The 23,722-nt window shown below is 41.6% G+C and overlaps 1 protein-coding gene across 1 annotated transcript in view; it reads right to left on the bottom strand.

Annotated features, from left to right (window-relative positions):
• Positions 1–23,722, bottom strand: part of GPC3 (glypican 3) — a 460,444-nt gene that overhangs the window by 203,057 nt on the left and 233,665 nt on the right. Inside the window, exon 3 of the mRNA XM_005906523.3 lies at positions 18,164–18,858. Within this exon, the coding sequence (XP_005906585.2) occupies positions 18,164–18,858 (695 nt within the window). The remainder of the gene's footprint in view (positions 1–18,163; positions 18,859–23,722) is intronic.

The following is a 23,722-nucleotide window of genomic DNA, read 5'->3' as shown; positions in this document are numbered from 1 at the left end:
TTTAAAAATCTGCTAGGAGGTTGCTATAGTCAAGAAACCTATTCACTTTACATTAAGAATTGTTCAGCAGAATGGGGCAGTAGAGTAAATCAGAAACTCAATTACTATGGAATCCCTTTTCCTGTTTGGAAAGAGATCATTGCAGGGTTTAATGCATAATAAGAAAGGCACAGAACTTAGTATTTCATTGGATTTCTGATCTGAAAGGGGGGAACCTTAAGTGCCATTATCTTTTAAAGTATCTCTTAAACCTAAGCTTATCAAAAATGGATTTTTTTTAAAGGGTAAATGGAATAGACCCTGATCCTGGGGGGAAGTCTGAGCTCTAAACAGATTTAGAAAAATCTAATTAGGATTTATTTAAGTATGAGAAAATGCAGAGAATAAAAGCTAAGCCCATAAGAATGGTTTCCATGCTGTTTTCAAGGCTACATATAGGAAATAGGATGAATGATAACAGAGAGCAGGCAGGAATGAAAGACCCTAAGCGATTCCCTGGCTCCACATTGTGCCTCATTTCTACCAAATAAGTCATCTTGTGACCACCTGCAGAGGGAGCCAGGCTCCACTTTGACACTGAAGGCTGGCTGTGGCTCTGGGCAAGAGAAGACCCTAAGAAGGCCCTCCATTAAAAAGCAACCTTGTAGCTGCCACCTACTTCCCGGTGTTTCTGCCTCAGTTCTTTAACCCGGAAAAATGGTACTAATGATCATTTTTCCTTTCTTGTTGGGATTGTCATAAACATTAAATGAGTTAATCCACGTAAAGGGCTTAGAACTACGTGTGGCATATGCAAGTGCTTAATAATAATCACTTTCATCATCATCCCATTCTTCACTGTACAGATTAAGTCGCTTTGCCAACGCCAGTCTCCTGTGGTAGCACAAGGCACAGACTCTATATCCATAGTCTGCTTCCTGAACTGATGTTATTTCCCCTTTACGATGCATAGCAGGTGATTGCAAAAGCACTGAAAGGCCCCTCACACATTTAAATAGTTCCCCCTACAGCTGTGTCATGGTGACTGAGATCTCCAGCCTTAATAACCCCTTTGAAGAGTTTTCTGGTGATATAAAATTTCATTAAGTGAAGTGGGTTTGTCTCAGGAGAGGGAACACATTAGAGAACTAGCAAAAGTAGAAATGGACTTCCTGTGATGACTAAACCGTGATTAAACATCATTTTAAACCAAATGCAGACCCTGAATGAACACTGAGACTGAGAAAGACACTGAGACAGGTATAATTTTGAAGAAGAGGGAGGGGGGATAGGTTTAGAAGAGAGGGTGGTCAGAGGTGGAGGCCAGGCAACTGGGGGAAAAAAGGGTTAAAGGCTTTCAGGAGGGTTCAGGGGACTTCAACTTCATTCACAGACATTACTCTCTTAGGTTTTATTGCATGAACCTGAGCCTTGAACTCAGATCTAATTATTCATAATTTTCTAGAAGCATAAGAGCAACCTGCACCCAAAACTCAAGAGATATGTGTATGCTGACAAGGTGATTTCTGGGCCAAATCAAAGTCTCTTTCAGCTCTACTTCATGAAATTTAATGATAAAAATAATTCACAGTGTAGGTTTGAGTTAGAAAAAGAGGGGTTCATCTACTAACCACACAAGAATACCAAGAACGACTTTTAAAAATCATACATTTAGATTTTTTCTTTGGAAAAAAAAGATACAACATTCACTTCAAGCATTGCTGGGGCTGCATATTTTATGAGGTTTATTTGGACTGCATATCTTTGATGGGCTCTATTTGTGGCTGAAAGTACAAACATACTGATTACAATCACTCTTTCCTACATTTAGGAACAAAATTAATTATCTGCAAAAAGCAGAAAGGCTTAGACAGACTCTCAGTCAGTAAATGATAATAGACAGCACCCAAATATAATGACTCTGTTTCCTACTTTATCTGTTTTAGGCATTCTGAGTGGAATGAAAAAAAGGAAAAATTAATTCACTTTCTGAATGTTCTTCGGAAAGGATTTGAATTTGGGCAACAGGAAGTCAGAATCAACCCTCCCCAACCTCCCACTCCCCCTCCATTTAAAACAAGAAAGCCACCTTGATGGAGGGTGCACTTCGCAAAGAGACTTTTTTTTAAACCTTCTAGTTTCTAGCACTGCTTTTATTTGTTTTTGTTTACTTTATAGGCTTAGAAGAGAGGGTGGTCAGAGGTTGAGGCCAGGCAAGGGATGAAAGGGCTGAAGGCTTTCAGGCGAGTAATTTATTGGAATGATATGACTAACAGTTATACATGTCTCATTTTACTAGGTGTTTTATAATATGCTGATACATTGTTGTATTCGAAATGCTTTATATGTTAATTCTACAGTTTTTTAATTTTACAAAGTCCTTCTTTTCACAATGTTATTCAGGTGTAATTTTCAATTTATACATTTCGCCCATTTCAAGTGTACAATTTAATGATTTTTACTAAATTTATGAAGTTGTGCGACCATGACAAACCTGTTTGGCAACATTTTCATCTCCCCAATAAGATCCCTCATGCCCATTCTAGCTGTAGCTCAGATGATAAAGAATCTCCCTGCCAGGCAGGAGACCTGGGTTCGAACCCCGGGTCAGGAAGATCCACTGGAGAAAGGAATGGTAACCCACTCCAGTGGTCTTGCCTGGAGAATCCCCATGGACAGAGGAGCCTGGCAGGCTACAGTCCATGGGGTCACAAAGAGTCAGGCACGACTGAGTGACTAACTACACTACTACTGATGCATTCTGAATCCCTATCGCCAAAGGGACACTTTAAAGGACATTAAGAACTCTGTACCTTCACCAAAACAGGGGTTATTTATCTTACTCTATTAGGGAATGGCAACCCACTCCAGTACTCTTGCCTGGAGAATCCCCATGGACAGAGGAGCCTGGCAGGCTACAGTCCATGGGGTCACAAAGAGTCAGACACGACTGAGTGACTAACTACACTACTACTGATGCATTCTGAATCCCTATCGCCAAAAGGACATTTTAAAGGACATTAAGAACTCTGTACCTTCACCAAAACAGGGGTTATTTATCTTACTCTATTAGGGAATGGCAACCCACTCCAGTATTCTTGCCTGGAGAACCCCATGGACAGAGGAGCCTAGTAGGCTACATACAGTCCACGGGGTCGCAAAGAGTCGGACACGATTGAGCGACTTCACTTCCACTTTCTATTAACAGTCTAGATAGCATATTAAAAAGCAGAGATATTACTTTGCCAACAAAGGTCCGTCCAGTCAAGGCTATGGTTTTTCCAGTGGTCATGTATGGATGTGAGAGTTGGACTGTGAAGAAGGCTGAGCGCTGAAGAATTGATGCTTTTGAACTGTGGTGTTGGAGAAGACTCTTGAGAGTCCCTTGGACTGCAAGGAGGTCCAACCAGTCCATCCTAAAGGAGACTGGTCCTGGGTGTTCATTGGAAGGACTGATGCTCAGGCTGAAACTCCAGTACTTTGGCCACCTCATGCGAAGGAAGAGTTGACTCATTGGAAAGGACTCTGATGCTGGGAGGGATTGGGGTCACGAGGAGAAGGGGATGACAGAAGATGAGATGGCTGGATGGCATCACCGACTCAATGGACGTGAGTCTGAGTGAACTCTGGGAGTTGGTGATGGACAGGGAGGCCTGGCGTGCTGCGATTCATGGGGTTGCAAAGAGTCGGACACGACTGAGCGACTGAACTGAACTGAACTGATTAACAGTCTACCCAGTAAGGAAAATAATGGCAAACAGAAAGACGTAGAAGAGTACCCAGTACCAGAACTCAGAAAGTTGTGGCTGCTGGTGATGATGAAAGTGTGTGTTTTATCTTATGAAGGCTGTAAGACACTGGAAGAAATCTGCCCCAAATTCTGTCATCGTGGCCTTATGTGAAATTCTTTAATACAGCAAATATTATAACTATCCCTTCCCTGGAGGAAATGACTATACTACAGTGTAAGTGCGTTTAAAAATGCTTCTGTGATGTTCATAATACATACTTAATTTTTAATGTGGGTGGGGAGTGACAGCCCTTTAAGAAACGGGCCAAGTGGAAAGCATTTTCTGCCTGAGACCTGAGAAACACAGCAAAATGCATAGCAGAGGCCATCTGCAGCACTACTGCAAGCGAACGACGTAGCCCTACAGCTGCCAAAGGTAACCTTATTCCAAGTGGGTAAAAAAGAATCAGAGGAATCACACTGTGTACATGACTCCACTTTTCTGAGGTGTTTAAGGTTTTGCAATTAAAAAAAAAAGAAGCAAGTATTCGAGAGCTTTTCTACCCTCACCAGATAGAAGGCTGCTTTCCCTCTGCTCTGATTCCCGGGCCACCCAACATTAAAAAGGCATTTTGGACTCCCTCATTCTCATCATGGGAACAGATGGATTCTCTGAATACCAGGTCATCAGTGGGGGCTTCCTAGACTGCTGCCCACTTGAACAAATATTCCTGACTTTCTAACCTTTCTGAATATATTCCAAGCACAAATCTGTCCTCCACAGCACTCCTACAGACATGGATAAGCATCTGCTTACTACTTGGTGGTTATCACTTGCTTCATCATGCTGCTGCTAAGTCGCTTCAGTCGTGTCCGACTCTGTGCGACCCCATAGACGGAAGCCCACCAGGCTCCACCGTCCCTGGGATTCTCCAGGCAAGAACACTGGAGTGGGTTGCCATTTCCTTCTCCAATGCATGAAAGTGAAGATGCTCAGTCGTGTCCGACTCTTCGCGACCCCATGGACTACAGCCTACCAGGCTCCTCCGTCCATAAAAGAGAAAAGTCTCAGGCAAGCTACTTAGCAACACAAAACCCCCAAACCCAGAGCCTGAACAAGCAAGAAAGGAAACAAGAGCTTGGAGACTGAAAGAGACAGCAACAGAGTAGTGAGCAGATGGAGGCCCAAAGGGGCGAGTTTATTCCTAACCAGAGGCAACTACTCAAATGCCCCTTTTATATTTTTTAGAGTATTCTCTGAAGAGCTGAGAAAACAGCTGCCATCTATTCTTCGATGTTCCTTCTGCTAGCGTCCAACAGTTGGTGCACATCCAGCCTTTTGACTAAACAGTCAAGGCTGAGCTAAGTGTCTTTCAGCAACTTCTTATTTCCTTGACAGATCCTCCAGAAGCATCATGAACTTGAGAAGTTTTGGCAGCCATCCAAGGTTGGGGGACTCATGTGTTGCAAGACAATTCTCCATGGTCCTCTTGTGTTTCTGCATGTCTTATAAACAGAGGCACATCTCCCCACCCCCAGACTATTTGTATCAAATATCTTTCTGTACCAAATAGTCTTGGAAGATAGTAATGGTGTCTCTGTCAGAGAAAGCAGGGGACAGTCTTAGTATCTATGAGAAAAGATTTGAGTTCCCTAAAAGCTTGTGTGGGGGAACACAGCTCCACCCATCAACAGAAAATTGGATTAAAGATTTACTGAGCATGGCCCCGCCCATCAGAACAAGACCCAGTTTCCCCCTCAGTCAGTCTCTCCCACCAGGAAGCTTCCATAAGCCTCTTATCCTTCTCCATCAGGGGGAAGACAGACTGAAAACAACAATCACAGAAAACTAACCAATCTGATCACATGGACCACAGCCTTGTCTAACTCAATGGAACTATGAGCCATGCCATGTAGGGCCACCCAAGACGGACGAGTCATGGTGAAGAGTTCTGACCAAATATGGTCCATTGAAGAAGGGAATGGCAAACCACTTCAGTATTCCTGCCTTGAGAACCCCATGAACAGTATGAAAAGGCAAAAAGATAGGACACTGAAAGATGAACTCCCCAAGTCACTAGGTCCCCAATATGCTATTGAAGCTCAGTGCAGAAATAACTCCAGAAAGAATGAGGAGACAGAGCCAGAGCAAAAACAACACCCAGTTGTGGATGTGACTGGTGATAGAAGCAAAGTCCGATGCTGTAAAGAGCAATATTGCATAGGAACTGGGAATGTTAGATCTATGATTCGAGGCAAATTGGAAGTGGTCAAACAGGGGATGGCAAGACTGAATGTTGACATTATAGGAATCAGCAAACTAAAACAGACTGGGATGGGTGAATTTAACTCAGATGACCATTATATCTACTACTGTGGGCAGGAACCCCTTAGAAGAAATGGAGTAGCCATCATGGTCAACAAGAGAGTCCAAAATGCAGTACTTGGATGCAAACTAAAAAACGAAAGAAAGATCTCTGTTTGGTTCCAAGGTAAACCATTCAATATTCGTGGTAATCCAAGTCTATGCCCCGACCAGTAATGCTGAAGAAGCTGAAGTTGAATGGTTTTATGAAGACCTACAAGACCTTCTAGAACTAACACCCAAAAAAGAGGCCCTTTTCATTACAGGGGACTAGAATGCAAAAGTAGGAAGTCAAGAAACACCTGGAGTAACAGGCAAATTTGGCCTTAGAGTATAGAATGAAGCAGGGCAAAGGCTAATAGAGTTTTGCCAAGAGAACACACTGGTCATAGCAAACACCCTCTTCCAACAACACAAGAGAAGACTCTACACATGGACATCACCGTTATATCAAAATTAGATAGATTATATTCTTTGTAGCCAAACATGGAGAAGCTCTATACAGTCAGCAAAAACAAGACTGGGAGCTGACTGTGCCTCAGGCCATGAACTCCTTATTGCCAAATTCAGACTTAAATTCCAGAAAGTAGGGAAAACCACTAGACCATTCAGGTATGACCTAAATCAAATCTCTTATGATTATACAGCGGAAGTGAGAAATAGATTCAAAGGATTAGATCTGATAGACAGAGTGTCTGATGAACTATGGATGGAGGTTCGTGACATTGTACAGGAGACAGGGATCAAGACCATGCCCAAGAAAATGAAATGCAAAAAAAGCAAAATGGTTGTCTGAGGAGGCCTTACAAATAGCTGTGAAAAGAAGAGAAGCCAAAAGCAAAGGAAAAGGAAAGATATTACCTATTTGAATGCAGAGTTCAAAGAATAGCAAGGAAAGATAAGAAAGCCTTCCTCAGTGATCAATGCAAAGAAATAGAGGAAAACAATAGAATGGGAAAGACTAGAGATCTCTTCAAGAAAATTAGAGATACCAAGGGAACTTTCCACACAAAGATGGCCACAATAAAGGACAGAAATGGTATGGACCTAAGAGAAGCAGAAGATATTAAGAAGAGGTGGCAAGAATACAAAGAAGAACTATACAAAAAAGATCTTCACAACCCAGATAATCACAATGGTGTGATCACTGACCTAGAGCCAGACATCCTGGAATGTGAAGTCAAGTTGGCCTTAGAAAGCATCACTACGAACAAAGCTAGTGGAGGTGATGGAATTCCAGCTGAGCTATTTCAAATCCTAGAAGATGATGCTGTGAAAGTGCTGCACTCAATATGCCAGCAAATTTGGAAAACTCAGCAGTGGCCACAGGACTGGAAAAAGTCAGTTTTCATTCCAATCCCAAAGAAAGGCAATGCCAAAGAATGCTCAAACTACTGCACAATTGCTCTCATGTCACATGCTAGTAAAGTAATGCTCAAAATTCTCCAAGCCAGGCTACAACAGTACATGAACTATGAACTTCCAGATGTTCAAGCTGGTTTTAGAAAAGGCGGAGGAACCAGAGATCAAATTGCCAACATCCGCTGGATCACAGAAAAAGCAAGAGAGTTCCACAAAACATCTATTTCTGCTTTATTGACTACGCCAAATCCTTTGACTGTGTGGATCACCACAAACTATGGAAAATTCTTCAAGAGATTCCAGACCACCCTACCTGCCTCTTGAGAAATCTCCATGCAGGTCAGGAAGCAACAGTTAGAACTGGACATGGAACAAGAGACTGGTTACAAATTGGGAAAGGAGTACATCAAGGCTGTATATTGTCATCGTGCTTTTTTAACTTATAGGCAGAGTACATCATGAGAAACGCTGGGCTGGAAGAAGCACAGGCTGGAATCAAGATTGCTGGGAGACAATGTTCATTGCAGCACTGTTTACAATAGCCAGGACATGGAAGCAACCTAGATGCCCATTGGCAGACGAATGGATAATAAAGCTGTGGTACATATACACAATGGAGTATTACTCAGCTAATAAAAAGAATGCATTTGAATCGGTTCTAATGAGGTGGATGAAACTGGAGTTTATTATACAGAGCGAAGTAAGTCAGAAAGAAAAACAGCAATACAGTATATTAACGCATATATATGGAATTTAGAAAGATGATAATGATGACCCTATATGCGAGACAGCGAAAGAGACACAGATGTAAAGAACAGACTTTTGTACTCTGTGGGAGAAGGTGAGGGTGGGATGATTTGAGACAATAGCATTGAAATATGTATATTATTATATGTGAAACAGATCGCCAGTCCAGGTTCGATGTGTGAGACAGAGTGCTCAGGGCTGGTGCACTGAGATGAGCACGAGGGATGGGATGGGGAAGGAGGTGGGAGGGGGATTCAGGGTGGGGAACATATGTACACTCATGGCTGTTTCATGTCAACGTATGGCAAAAACCACCACAATATTGTAAAGTAATTAGCTTCCAATTAAAATAAATAAATTAAAAAAAAGATTGCTGGGAGAAATATCAATAACCTCAGATATGCAGATGACACCACCCTTATGGCAGAAAAGGAAGAAGAACTAAACAGCCTCTTGATGAAAGTGAAAGAGGAGAGTGAAAAAGTTGGCTTAAAACTCAACATTCAGAAAACTAAGATCATGGCATCCGGTCCCATCACTTCATGGAAAACAGATGGGGAAACAGTGGAAACAGTGTCAGACTTTGTTTTGGGGGGCTCCAAAATCACTGCAGATGGTGACTGCAGCCATGAAATTAAAAGATGCTTACTCCTTGGAAGAAAAGTTATGTCCAACCTAGACAGCATATTAAAAAGCAGAGACATTACTTTGTCAACAAAGGTCCATCTAGTCAAGGCTATGGTTTTTCCAGTAGTCATGTATGGATGCGAGAGTTGGACTATAAAGAAAGCTGAGTGCTGAGGAATTGATGCTTTTGAACTGTGGTGTTGGAGAAGACTCTTGAGAGTCCCTTGGACTGCAAGGAGATCCAACCAGTCCATCCTAAAGGAAATCAGTCCTGAATATTCATTGGAAGGACTGTTGTTGAAGCTGAAACTCCAATACTTCGGCCACCTGATGCGAAGAGCTAACTCATTAGAAAAGACCCTGATGCTGGGAAAGATTGAAGGCGGGAGGAGAAGGGGATGACAGAGGATGAGACGGTTGGATGGCATCACCGACTCAATGGACATGAGTTTGAGTAAACTCCCGGAGTTGGCAATGGACAGGGAGGCCTGATGTGCTGCAGTCCATGGGGTCGCAAAGAGTCAGACACGACTTAGCAACTGAACTGAACTGAAGTTCAAGCCTCCTCTCCTGTAATGCATCACACTGTGCGTAGGAGTCATCTGGTCCTCTTTGCCTTTCCCTGTGGGAGCTGGGGCTTGGGGACCCAGCACAAATGCTAATACTCTGGCTACTGCTCTCGTTGTGAGAAGTAAACTGTGCTGCATATCTGAGCTGGAGTCTCCTGTCCTTATCCAGCATCCATGATACTGGCTGCGTAACTTGTTAGTTTGCAATCAGGGTAAAAATCTCAGATGTTTCACAGTTCTTGAGGATACTTTCTTGCCACATTACTCCAGAGACCACAGCAAGGGGGGAAGACTTCTTTCTAAAGATTCAGAACATATAATCACAGTGCCACTCTTGCCAAGGCAAAGGCAAGTAATTCTAGATTTGTGAGGACCCCATTGGATTCCCTAATATGCCCCATAATATACATAATTTCAAGATGAAGCATTATAAAGAGCTTCCCTTGTGTGACCACTGTTTGAAACGTGTCCCAAAATTAACATTAGGTGCCTGAAAGTGATGTAAATTTTTTCATTTGTATTTGGCTTGTCAATAAATAGGTACTCTATGTTTTAAAACTATATATTTTCCCCATGGGAATCACTAAAGCTATTTTTATTGTGAACGAAAAAAAGATGGCATGCTGTAAACATTTTTCTCTCTCCAGAAATGGACCTCATGGAAATAAAGCTGCTTGCCACAGTTCTAGATGCTGACCTGCAGACAGTAATTAGGCAGTGAGCCATTTACTTGTTTTTATCACTTTGAAATCACTTGCTACTGACAACAGCTTGTATGAATTCAGACAAGGTATCTCTATATGAGACTAAAAAATGAAAGTCCAAAGTGATGGCATGAGGAGAAAAACACTGACATTCTGACACCTGAGAAATAACCTCAGCTTTCAAAAGTGTAGGGCTAATCTTGGAAATTCTGATGAGCTACAGTCACTCACATAGACAGCAAAATATAAGAATTTGATAGAGTGAATTATTATTGAGGATCAACAGAGAATCTTCCCGAGAGCTTCCTAGCTCACATAAATAAATACTGACTTCACTGAAGATATCTTCAGAAATTCTACCTAAGAAAATGGATGTACCTGAATACTGGAATATGTTAGGTACTCAGTAGGCAGTGTTACTAATATTAAGGAGACTCCATAATGGAGACCTGGGTGTACCGAAGTCCAGAATCAAAGACAAATGCATTAAAAACTGTATGTTGATACAACAGGCAGACTCCAAACACTGCAGGGGCAAGATAATCCATCCCTCATCATTGGCACAGTGCATACAGATTCTAGGCAAAGTCGTTTCACCATGTGACTGGGTCTTCCATCACCTACAAAGACATTCATTCTTCCTCTAGAAACTATTCTGTGCCTTTAAATGTTACGGAGACGAAAAATCTCATGTTTTGTAGCACTTGATTGAGGAATACTATAGGAGAAATCTCCAAGGAGGGAGAATGAATTCACAAACTGATTGTGCAGCTGTAAAAACAGGAGAGAGTAATACAGGATATTAAACAAGATAATCAAGACCCACATAGCCTGTGGTAAAGGAATGAAAATTTTGGTGAGAAGAGAGTGAACCTATTTGAAAGAGCAATGTAGAGAAATTGTGAGAAGCATGTGCTTTGGAGTCTGACAGATCCAGCTTTGAATCCCAGCTCTGCTACCTCCTGGCCAAATGATTTCTGAGGACAGCAACAGTCGCGGTCATCTTTCCAGCCACTTCTTGCACCTCCTGTGTCTGTTAGTGGCTCCACAATTGGACACTCACTAAATGTTCCCTGAGATGAATGTTATTTCAGACAGTGCTAAAATGAATATCATAGTGAGGAAAGACTGGCTCCAAATTGATGAAGAGCACATCAAGGCTGTATATTGTCACCTTGCTTATTAAACTTATATGCAGAGTACATCATGCAAAATGCCAGGCTGGATGAAGCACAAAGTCAAATCAAGGTTGCCGGGAGAAATATCAATAACCTCAGATATGCAGATGACACCACCCCTATGGCAGAAAGTGAAGAGGAACTAAAGAGCCTTTTGATGAAAGTAAAAGAGGAGAATGAAAAAGCTGCCTTAAAACTCAACATTAAAAAAACTAAGATCTTTGGTAAAACTAATACAATATTGTAAAGTTTAAAAATAAAATAAAATAAGCAGAAACTTGAAAAAAAAAAGAAAAGAAAAACTTAGTGACTACTAGGTTATCCTTAGGACTCTGCATTAACTCTATAATGTTCTTGGTATTAAAAAAAAAACGCATATTTGTCACAGAAATTTAGTTAACATCTTACAACTGAACATGTATGTATGTTGCTTAGATAAATGTAATCACTGTAAACATCTATATGATCTGGGATTTTGTTTTTATTTTGAACTGGGAGCTTTTTTGTTTACAAATTCATTAAAAACTAAAAAACTGTTTCTGTAAGGAAAAAAAAAATAAACACACCTGAAATTTTCAAAAAAAAAAAACCTAATATCATGGCATCCAGTCCCATCACTTCATGGCAAATACATGGGAAACAATGGAAACAACGATAGACTTTATTTTTCTGGGGCTCCAAAATCACTACAGATGGTGACTGCAGTCTTGAAATTAAAAGATGCTTGCTCCCTGGAAGAAAAGCTATGACCAACCTAGACAGCATAAAAAGCAGAGACATTACTTTGCTGACAAAGGTCCATCTACTCAAGGCTATGGTTTTTCCAGTAGTCATGTATGGATGTGAGAGTTGGACCATAAATAAAGCTGAGTGCCGAAGAATCTGATACTTTTGAGCTGTGGTGTTGGAGAAGACTCTTGAGAGTCCCTTGGACAGTAAAATCAAACCAGTCAGCCCTAAAGGAAATCAGTCCTGAATATTCATTGAAAGGACTGATGCTGAAGCTCCAATACTTTGGCCACCTGTTGGGAAGAATTGACTCAGTGGAAAAGACCCTGATGCTGGGAAAGATTGACGCTGGGAGGGGAAGGGGCTGACAGAGGATGAGATGGTTAGATGGCATGACTGACTCAATGAACCTGAGTTTGAGCAAGCTCCAGGAGTTGGTGATGGACAGGGAAGAGTCCATGGGGTCACAAGGAGCTGGACATGACTGAGCGAGTGAACTGAAGTGAGGAAATAAGGGGAGAAACAGAGAAGGTAGAAAAGGTTGCAGTTTTGGACAACATTCAATGAAGCACATAACTAGTCAAGGTAATGAAATTGTGGGAGAGGAAACACTAATGCTGAGAAACTCTGAAATGAATCAATAAAGAAAGTACATAAGTAAAAATGGAAAAACAAAAGTGCAAACAGCCATGTGAGGACATATGAGCAATTTACTTTAGGGGGGTAAAGAAAGTAAGTCCAATCATAGAGATTCTTGGGAAACTTTCTCAATTAGCAATAAACATCCAACATGCTGATTACTGGGCTTCCCTGGTGGCTCAGACAGAAAAGAATCTGCCTGCAATGCAGGAAACCCGGGTTCAATCCCTAGGTCAGGTAGATCCCCTGGAGAAGGGAATGGCAACCCGCTCCAATATTCTTGCCTGGAGAATCCTGTCCATGGGGTCGCAAAGAGTCAGATACAGCTGAAGGACTGAGCATATCCATAAGGTATGGAATTCAATAATGTGCTGATAAATTTTAAAATGACACTCTCAAATACTCTCAAATACTACCCAAATGATGCCTCAATACTATTAAAGACCTACTCAGTACTCACTTGGGGCCATGATATTTAACCTAGTTCACAAATGTAGATGAAGAACCAAGATGGATCTATTTACAGTCCCATCGTTAATACTTTTCAGTAAAACTTTTCTCTTTCCTTACCTTCCTCTCACCTCTTCTCTCTTTCTCTCTCTCACACATATAAACACACAATAAAATATTGGTATTTTTATTCACTTCTTTGGGTTAAAATAACATGAAATGTCCTCGCACTTAAAAACAAGTTTAAGAAAAACTCATTATCCATTTGGCACTTAGAAACACGCTGTAGAAGGAGTACTGCACTGCGGCTTAGTTAGTACTTGCCATGTGCCTCGAACTCTGCCAGGTACTTTGAACCTACCATTTCAGTGAATTCCCAAGTATCAGCCCCATCTGATAGATGTGCTCACAGCTTTGCCATTGTCATTCACTTCCAACCTCTGGGTCTTATCTTCTAAACAAGGTGGCTGGATTTGCTTCCAAGGAAGTATCAGAATCAAATGGAGTACTTTTTAAGTGACAAATTCTCTGGCACAGACCTATGGTATCAGAATCCCCAGGGCAGGGGGAGGGGCTCCAGGAATCTGTTTAATGAGTTCCCTAGATGATTGTGGTGATGAGTCAAGTTTGAGAACCACATGCTTACCACCTCTAGGTGTGCAGCAAGGAACAACATCCTAACATTTGCTCACATGTCTTCACTTGGTAGTCTGAAGAATGGAAAAGTATCTTAGGGAAAACTGAAACACTAATAGGGCATAATTATAAAAAATTCACAGTGCCCCACTCACGTCAGATCAGATCAGATCAGATCAGTCACTCAGTCGTGTCCGACTCTTTGCGACCCCATGAATCACAGCACGCCAGGCCTCCCTGTCCATCACCATAAAACCAAAATGTCCTTCATGATCTGGGGTAGATGAGCAGTCCCTGCTTGGCAGACTTCATGGCTTCTGCACTGTAGGTGGATTCTTTACTGCAGAGCCACTGGGTAAGCCCATGGCAGACTTCATGCACAGCTTATAGCTAGCTAAAAATGCTGTCCTAACAGAGCTCTGGAAGAGCTGATTTTCACAGAGGTCTCTCACAACTTAACCTCAATCAGGACTAACTGGCCGGGTCTCACATTTGATCACAAGCGGAAGGTGAGGGTGCTGCAGCAGAATCTCATTAATGCCTTAGTTTTCAAGGAGCTTAGGCTTGGGGGCCTTCTGTGGTTTTGTTAACGGGAACAGTGCTCTGCAATCCACCCAGCCCTCACTTCCCCTCACCACCCATAATGAATGACCTGGCCCCTTGATGGGGCATACAGAGTATACTGGATCACACCTGGACCGTGATTCCCCACCCCCACCATTTGGTATACATTACTTAGAGCTGGCAATCATAAACCACTAACAAGGCAGACTTTACATACACTTTCTGTTCTAGTTTATGCATTCCCTGGGGAAGACAGACTTCACGCTCTCATAACCAGCTGGGAGCTGGGAGCAATCAGGCCCTTAATGGCCAAAACAGAAAGGGACTGACTGCCTCACTGAGCACCTCCTGACAGCCAAGGCTTTTCTTCCTGAATGATAATGGCATGAAATGTACTCCCTGTGTGTGTGTGTACACGTGCACACACACAGATGCTCCCACGTGCACCTAACATACAGCAGGGTTGGCACCCCCAAAATAGCTGTTCAATTTAAGTTCAAGATGTCTTTGCAGAATCCTAACGGAGCTTTTTGAGTGAAAATCTGGGAGGGTCTTATGGGAGACAGATCAGTGTGGTGGAAAGAGTGCTCGACTGTAGCAGCAGCAGACCTTGGACCCTACTTCTGGCTCTTCCACTAACTATATAACTGTGGGCAAGCCTCTCTGAACTTTATTTTTTCATTTGTAAAATCAAAGGGACTGGACTAGGTAATCTCTTTCAGGCCTTCTAAGATTCACATTACAGTGAGATGTTCACTGTGCTGAAAATTATTCAGTTACACGTCCGTCTGTCAACAAAGCTAAACTGACCTTTTAAAGACTTAAGAACTATGTCTGGGGCCATCGAGTACCCAGCACCTGGCAAAGTGCCATGAATAGAGCAAATGCTTAAGAAATGTTCACTAAGTAAACTTTCATGTCTAGAGCCTGATCAAAATAGTGGACTCAATCCACTACCAGCTCCACCCCACCTTTTTTTCTGTGTTGAAAATAACTAGAGAAGAAAACATGTTTTCAAAATGTTGCTGTCAAAGTGACCAACATCAGTTTTCAAAATGTTGCTGTCAAAGTGACCAATATCAGTTTTCAAAATGTTGCTGTCAAAGTGACCAACATCAGAGGCAAACTTTAAAGCCTCCCATACTCTGTCTTTAATGTTATCTTCTTGTTTTTCCTCTTATTGAAGACATTTCCACACCCCTGGCACTCTTGCTTTGTGTCGGACACATAGAGGGCCCTCAACGAACATCAGGTGAAATGAACATACGAATGCACTGGCTTTTCATTTTTCTAATTCTCTGAGATTTACTTTTGTTTAAGGCCCAAGAATCTGGCCTCGAATTATAAAGCAATCAGAGGAATAATTAACCACTGAAGAACACTATTGCTAGGACATTTCTGTTCATTTTACTATAAAATATTTTCTCAGCAAATGTGTTTTAAATGGCTAACATTCTGAATGGGACAATTAGAGCGGCTCTGTGAGTAGCCATCCTGTGGGTTGAATCATTTTTTGTTCTCCTTTCTTGTTTAATTCACCAAAGAAACCAATTACCCCTATCATTTCGTACTTGCAGAGCTTAAGGACAGGGCTAAATGGCCTAAGCTGCCCTCCACATTCTGGGTAAGCGATGGTTCAGAGTACACAGCAGTTGCACTGCATAGAAGGTAAGAGCATGAATCAAGCAAGGCAACAACCCAGGGTTGGAATCCCAGTTTCCCCACTGCCATTTAACTAGCTTTGATGTCGGGGCAAGGTATTTAGGCTCTGTGAAGTGAAGTGAAAGTCGCTCAGTCGTGTCTGACTCTGCGCCCTGTGGACTATACAGTCCATGGAATTCTCCAGGCCAGAATACTGGAGTGGGTAGCCTTTCCCTTCTCCAGGGGATCATCCCAACCCAGGGATCAAACCCAGGTGTCCCGCACTGCAGGCAGATTCTTTACCAGCTGAGCCACTAAGCTTCATCTTGTTGCTGTGTCTGACTCTTTGCAACCCCATGGACTGCAGCACGCCAGGCCTCCTTGTCCCTCACCATCTCCCAGAGTTTGCCCTAGTTCATATTCCTCACATCATTGATGCCATCCAGCCATCTCATCCTCTGATGCCCTCTTCTCATTCTGCCCTTAATCTTTCCTAGCATCAGGGACTTTTCCAATGAGTCACCTGTGAATGTCAGATGACCACAACACTGGAGCTTCAGCATCAGTCCTTCCAGTGAATATTCAGGGCTGATCTCTCTTAAGATTGACTGGTTTGAACTCCTTGCTGTTCAAGGGACTTTCAGGGGTCTTCTCCAGTACCACAGTTTGAAGGAATCAATTCCTCAGCATTCTGCCTTCTTTGCAGACCAGCTCTCACAACCGTTCATGATCACTGGAAAGATCGTAGCCTTGACTATACGGACCTTTGTCAGCAGAGTGATGTCTCTGCTTTTCAACACACTGTCTAGGTTTGTCATCACTTTCCTGCCAAGAAGCAATCATCTTCTGATTTCATGGCTGCAGTCACCATCCGCAGTGATTTTGGAGCCCAAGAAGAGGAAATCTGTCACTACTTCCACCTTTTCCTCTTCTATTTGCCATGCAGTAATGGGGCCAGATGCCATGACCTTAGTTATTTTTAATATTTACTCATAAGCCAGCTCTGAAGCTGGCTTCATCTACTCCTGTGTAAAATGGGGATAATATTAGGATCTATCCCATGGATTACTGTGACATAATTTTATGTAAACTGGTGATGGTAGGATCCCAACAAGGCTAGTGTATTAGATGATTCTGCCACCTCCTTCAACAAAGCTGACAACATTCAGGAGTTAGTCACTATAACCTTAGTGAGAGCTCTTGGCTCTATGTTCTTTTCTGTATTGAAAAGTGTGTGCTCCTGTGGTTCTGAATGTGTGCATCCTAGCTTAGCAGGTACAATGTAACTAATAATGTCTGACTGAAAGCAAGCAAGCTGCTCCCTCACAGAACTGTCCCACCCCAATACAAATACCATCAGGCTTACACTGGTATGAATCAAGGCTGCAGAAACAACTGGTGGAAGATATGAATGTTTTGCCTCATTCATTTGTAGCTTTAGTTAGTAGGTTCTAACTGGGTTTCCTACTTCTAAAGACACTACTCAAAATGCACATCAAAACTAACATCGCAAATCAACTACTCAAAATGCTGCTGCTGCTAAGTCACTTCAGTCATGTCCGACTCTGTGCGACCCCATAGACAGAAGTGCACCAGGCTCCTCTGTCCATGGGATTTCCCAGGCAAGAGTACTGGAGTGGGGTATCATTGCCTTCTCCGTTACTCAAAATAGTAATGTGATTAAGAGCACAAGAGTGAAATCAGAACCAGAGAAACTGGTGATAACCTAATTAAAAGGACACCTGATCAATTTGTGAATCATGGCTCTTTCATTAACTATAGCTGGGTGCCCTTGGTCAAGTTTCTGTTTCCCTGAGCTTCAGTTCCCTCGTTTACAAAATGGAGATAATAGCTCATACCTCACAGGGTTGTCGAGAATGTTGTGTTAACTAACAGCAGTGGTAACAATAACTAATAATTACTGAAGAACTGTAACCCATGTTACTCCCAATGAAGAAGTTACTCTTTTTAATCTTTATTTTATCAATCAGCAAGATGAGGCTCATATAGAGCCTCATAACCAAGGTCTGAAAACAAGAAAGTAGATGGATCTAAAATGCAAAGCCAGGCTTTGGACTCCATAACCTGTGGATTTAATGCACTGCCCAGCTTTGTGAGGACATTCAGGCCCTCTATCATCCCTGCCCATATTTTTCTTAGTTCTCTCCAACGGCACCTACTGGCCATGCCACCACACCCCGAATAGAATCCAATTCCTTGGAAAACGGTAGAATGGTACTCACCGTGGTGGTGAGCTTTCCTCCGTTCTTCTGGACGTACTGGATGGAGTCATGGATCGTAGAAAAGAGACCAAGCAGTACATTCTCCATGTCATAGACTCTGTACATGCCGTTCACCAGTTCTTCCAGAGACAGGATGTATTCTCTCCAGTACTTGTCAATCTCCACCACACCTGCCATACAGCCCTGCATGACCACATTGCAGTAGCCGCCACATGGCTTCACCATCATCAGTCCCTGGCAGTAAGAGCAGTACCACATCCTCGTGAGCATTCGGCCACAGTCCTTACTGAACTTCAGGTGATCGGTTGTGTTGATCACTTCAATTCCAAGATTCAGGGCCTGGAGGAAGATCCTAGTGACTTGCAGTGACTTGGAAACCTGGGTCATAATAAGCTTGGGGAAATTCCCAAATACTTTCAGGTCACGCCTTGCCCCTCGGAGGCACTCATTGATGTCTAAGGTGGACTCTGGAAGGCCTGGGTTCATCAGCTGGGTATAGATGACTGGAAACAGGCTGTCAAACAATTCATTGACCATGTCGTCCACGTTGATGTCAGAACCCAGGATGTAGAGAGATACATCAGTGAAAAATTCACCCACAAAGTCAAAAGCTTGTGGGGTCAGGCTCGGATAGTTGTTCTTGAACATGGCATTGGTGTAGTTCTTGGCGTGGCGAACGACAATTTCAAAGGCCTCTGCAAAATAAGAGATATAGAAATGCCCACAAATTAAAGCATGAAAGTCCAGTATTTAATTGAATTTGAGATTTCTCTATCGCTGTGGTGATTAAGGTCCCATTTGCCTTAAATAATTGACTCGTGTTTACTTCTGGCAATTGCCTCTACTCCTGCAGTTGTTTGTTCCTATAAATCAATTTTCTTTTCTGAACATGAAGTCCAAACCTTGATGTGAACATAAATTCTTAAACACACAAATTATATTTCAAATGACGAAAGTCAGGATTCAGTTAACATTCTGGCCTCTCATAAAAATAGCGATTAAAAATTGGCTAAATGAGAAGTTCTTTTTCTCTCATTGATTTATTCAGTTAAAAAGAAATTGTATTTCAAGACATTTATTTCATTTTTAGACAAAGATAAATATTTGACAACCAACCATATACTATATAAACTCACATAACGATTCAAGCCTGTTCATCTCTGGAGGAAAGACAAGTTCTTAGCCAAGAATAAAAGCTATCACCAATTTAATCATTTTGGTAGATAACTTTAAACGGAGCTATCTGACAGATTGCCAGACCTGAAAATGGAATTTATCCCCTAAACGGTATCAGGATGGAAAAAACAAGGCATGTACTTATCTATACATTTGATACTGAAAATAACACCTCTGCTATTTGCAAGCTGAACATCTGGAAGGATAATAGCTAAGTTTCCTTGGTAAGTTCGGCTTCCACATGGCTTGGAAGCCTTATCCACTCTACAGAGACTAGGGGTTCAGGATTACATCTGCTGCCCCTAACCCTTGGCATAAGGCCTGATTCGTGTCACTGGTTTGAGAGAGAAAGTAATAATGTCACCATCCCATTTTCTCCAAACTGAAGCCCTCTAGACACAATTTATCCCAAATAATCAGAGTTCTGCATTTCTTATGAGGGAAAGAAAAACAACAATAACAGATTTTTCAAGAAATAAGACATAGCTTAAAAACAAAAATAATCAAGTTTCCCAAGACTTTTAAAATTAACTTAGCACTTTCATTTCCTTCCAAAGAACAGAGGTCCACAACAGATGTACCCCAAAATGATGCCATTTCAGGAGCCTTGAAAAATCAAATTATTACCATTTTCAGACTACCTAGGGAGACTGCATTCCAACTGCTCCTTGGGATCACTTAGCCAAACACCTCAGTCATCTGTGGCAGAAGTGAGCTCTAGGTTGTACCACCACCATCTGCCCCAGACCCCTCACAAAGTAGAACGCGCATACTAGAGTCTTCCCTTGGGTTTATGACCATGCCCAGAAATGTTGAGTAGATGCCAGAGCAATTCTACTGGGTTTCCAAGCCCACTTGAGAAAGAATCTTCATTTTCATCAATTGCTAAATGTTCATTTGTGATTTTTGTTGTTTAGAATATTAAGAACTTCTTGGAAAGCTTATCTATAACAATCTCTTCTTAACCTCATACACTATTCTCAATCCTTGAATCTAAACATTGAATGAATTGAAGAGATTTTCTAATGCAATCCAAAGGACCAGTCAATTAATTCTTCAAAATCATCAGAAATTTGAAGATTTAAAACTATTCATTAATTTTAGCTACCAATCCTCTATTAATACTAGACTCTGTGCTAGGTTCTAGGGGTATATAAGTGCTAAGTAGATGGGGATAAATAATATACTGTCCTTGTCTTGAAAGTATAAGGTATGTGTGTGCATGCTCAGTTGCTTCAGTTATGCTTGACTCTCTGCAACCCCATGGACTGTAGCCCACCAGGCTCCTCTGTCCGTGGGACTCTGCAGACAAGAATACTGGAGTGGGTAGCCATTCCTACTCCAGGGGATCTTTCCGACCTGGGGACTGAACTCTGCATTGGCAGGCAGATTCTTTACCACTAGCGCCACCTGTTGTTGTTCAGTCACTCAGTCGTGTCCAACTCTTTGTGACCCCATGGACTGTAGCACACCAGGCTCCCCTGTCCATCACCAACTCCTGGAGCTTGCTCAAACTCATGTCCATCAAGTCAGAGATGCCATCCAAACATCTCATCCTCTGTCATCCCCTTCTCCTCCTGCCTTCAATCTTTCCAGCATCAAGGTCTTTACAAATGAGTCAGTTCTTCCCAACGGGTGGTCAAAGTATTGGAGCTTCAGCTTAAGCATCAGTCCTTTCAATGAATATTCAGGGTTGATTTCCTTCAGGATTGACCGATTGGATCTCCTTGCTGTCCAAGAGACTCTCAAGAGTCTTCTCCAATGCCACAGTTCAAAAGCATCAATGCTTCAATGCTCAGCCTTCTTTATGGTCCAGCTTTCACACCCATATATGACTACTGGTGGCTAGCGCCACCTGGGAAGCCCTTAAATGCTATACCATATACCTTATAAGCGGGGCTTTCCTGGTAGCTCAGTGGTAAAGAATCCGCCTGCAATGCAGGAGTCACAGGAGAAAGGAAATGCAGCTTCGATCCCTGGGTTGGGAAGATCCCCTGAAGAAGGGGATGGCAACCCACTTGAGTATTCTTGTCTGGAGAATCCCATGGACAGACAGCATGGCAGGCTACAGTCAAGTCAGACATGACTGTAGCAACTGAAAAGGCATGCATAGCATTTACAAAGCATTTCCAAGTATATTACAATATCCACTTTTTACCACAATCTTCTGAGTTTGGTTTTGCAGTCCCCACTTTATAGATGATGAAACTGAGGCAAGCAGAATTTAAGCACTTTCCCACAGTCATGCAAAGCAGAAGTAGTCAACTCAAACTACTGTCTCGCAGCAATGGTTTCACTCTAGCTGTCCTCAGCCATATGGCCAAACACACACATTCTCAAAAGTCTTTGAAAGTCAAGTTCATTTTTAAGCTCATTATATTTCTATCGGCTTCTCCTCTCCGAATGGAAAAGTACTGGGAGAAATTGCAGCTAAAGCCAATTGTACTTTCACCTTTGTCTTGGGGCTGCATAAGGTCAGAGAAGGAAGACGGCTGCTGAGATGCTACCCTGTGGATCTCAGTCATTGAAGCTACCCTAAAATGAATTCTCTACAAGGCAAATTTCATCTTTGGCACAGTACATTTATTCTCTAATGTGCAAGATATATGACCGTGAAATTCCATACACTATATGCCATAACTGTTTTAAGTTTCTGTTACTAGCACTGCTGGATCAACAGGAAAAGAAAATTATAAAAGATCACGAACTCTTCTCCAGAAATAATAATAACAACACATATTGCAGGGGGAAAGGGCTAGGGGTTCATATGCAACCTCAAACTCACATGTGCTCCCTGCTCCAACTTTCACAGCTCAGAATCCACTTAGCACATCTCTGGGTTTTACCCAACCCCCTTACTTCTATATCACAGGACAACAGCCCAAACCATAACTACTCAAGCAAAGACTCCTTGGGGACGTAGAGGAACCAACACCAGGTGAAAAGTGACGCTCAGCTTGAAGTTGGCAACTTGAGGTTTCCTGAAATGAAGCCAAGAGCTAGAATTACTGCAAAAAATGTTCAGCCTACTGATTTTTTTTGGTCAGATAATAAGGTACACTTATGCTAGGGGAGGTTTTCCTCTGTCTCTTTCCTGGGAAAAAGTCAAGCATTATATCCAGGAAAAATTAGAACAATGTAAAATCAGAGATATTATGAAAAATTTGGCACCAAACAGAAAACATTCTATTTTTAACACTATATATAGAAAGACAGATGATACAGATAAAGACATCTGATAAATTAATACACATCCAAATATAGCAAGGTTTCTAGATTTACTAATACCCCTATCACTATCCTGGTCACCCATTTTGGACACATTTTACTGTTACCAACTTCCTTCTTAAAATATGTTGCTCCAAAGGGGACACAACTTTCCAATATGGTTTGGTATGTAAAGTGTGCAATCAAACTATCACCTCTCTTTAAACGAATCAATAACTTGTCCCCTATTAACCCAGGACATATATCCTATCACCAGAGCAAAATGACTGTCCTTAGTACTTGGTGCAGATGTTTCTTTATTCAGACCCAGACCAAGGGTCTTTTCAGTAGAAGACTGGACTTCTTTTTTTTTTTTAGTATAAATTTATTTATTTTAATTGGAGGTTAATTACTTTACAATATTGTATTGGTTTTGCCATACATCATTTGGAGAGAAGAATAAATAAACCATTGAGTTCCCTTCAAGGCCTTAAGAATAAAGCAGTCTTATAGAAAACACAAACAGAAATAAAGTATGCCTTTCATGGGCTTATCAGTATACTGGAAACGACCAAGGAAAGAACCAGGGAGCTTAAAGAAATGGTGATATAAACTTCCCAAATGAAAATATGGCGAGAAAAAAACAAGACACAAAAAGGAACATCCAAGAACTGTGGGAAAAATCAAAATCTGTAACATATGTATAATTGCAATTATAGAAAGAGAAGAAAGACAAAAGAGAGCAAAAGAAATATTTGAGGAAATGATACCAAAAATTTCACAAAATTCATAATAGATACCATCCACAGACCCATGAAACTCAGAGTTACAAGCAGGTTGAATACCAAAGTACCTGCTCTAAGGCATATCATATTCAAATGGTAAAAAATCAAAGACAAAGAGAAAATTTTCCAAGAAGCCAGAGGAAGAAAGAAAATCATCTTACCTATAAAGGAACAGGATAAGAATTATGTTGAACATCTCATCAGAAATCATCCAAGAAAGAAGAGAGTAAAAGGAAATATCTTGCATTGAAAGAAAAAACAACAAGCTAGAATTCTCTTTCCAGCAAAATTACCATCAAAAAGGAACACAAAAACCTTTCTCAGACAAACAAGAACGGAAGAAATTTGTCATCAGTAGATATGGCTTGCAAAAAAATGTAAAAAATATGTT

Source organism: Bos mutus, chromosome X (assembly GCF_027580195.1).
Source record: "Bos mutus isolate GX-2022 chromosome X, NWIPB_WYAK_1.1, whole genome shotgun sequence".
Taxonomy (NCBI): domain Eukaryota; kingdom Metazoa; phylum Chordata; class Mammalia; order Artiodactyla; family Bovidae; genus Bos; species Bos mutus.
Note: the sequence above shows the minus strand (reverse complement) of the source record. Positions and strands in the feature narration are given on the sequence as shown.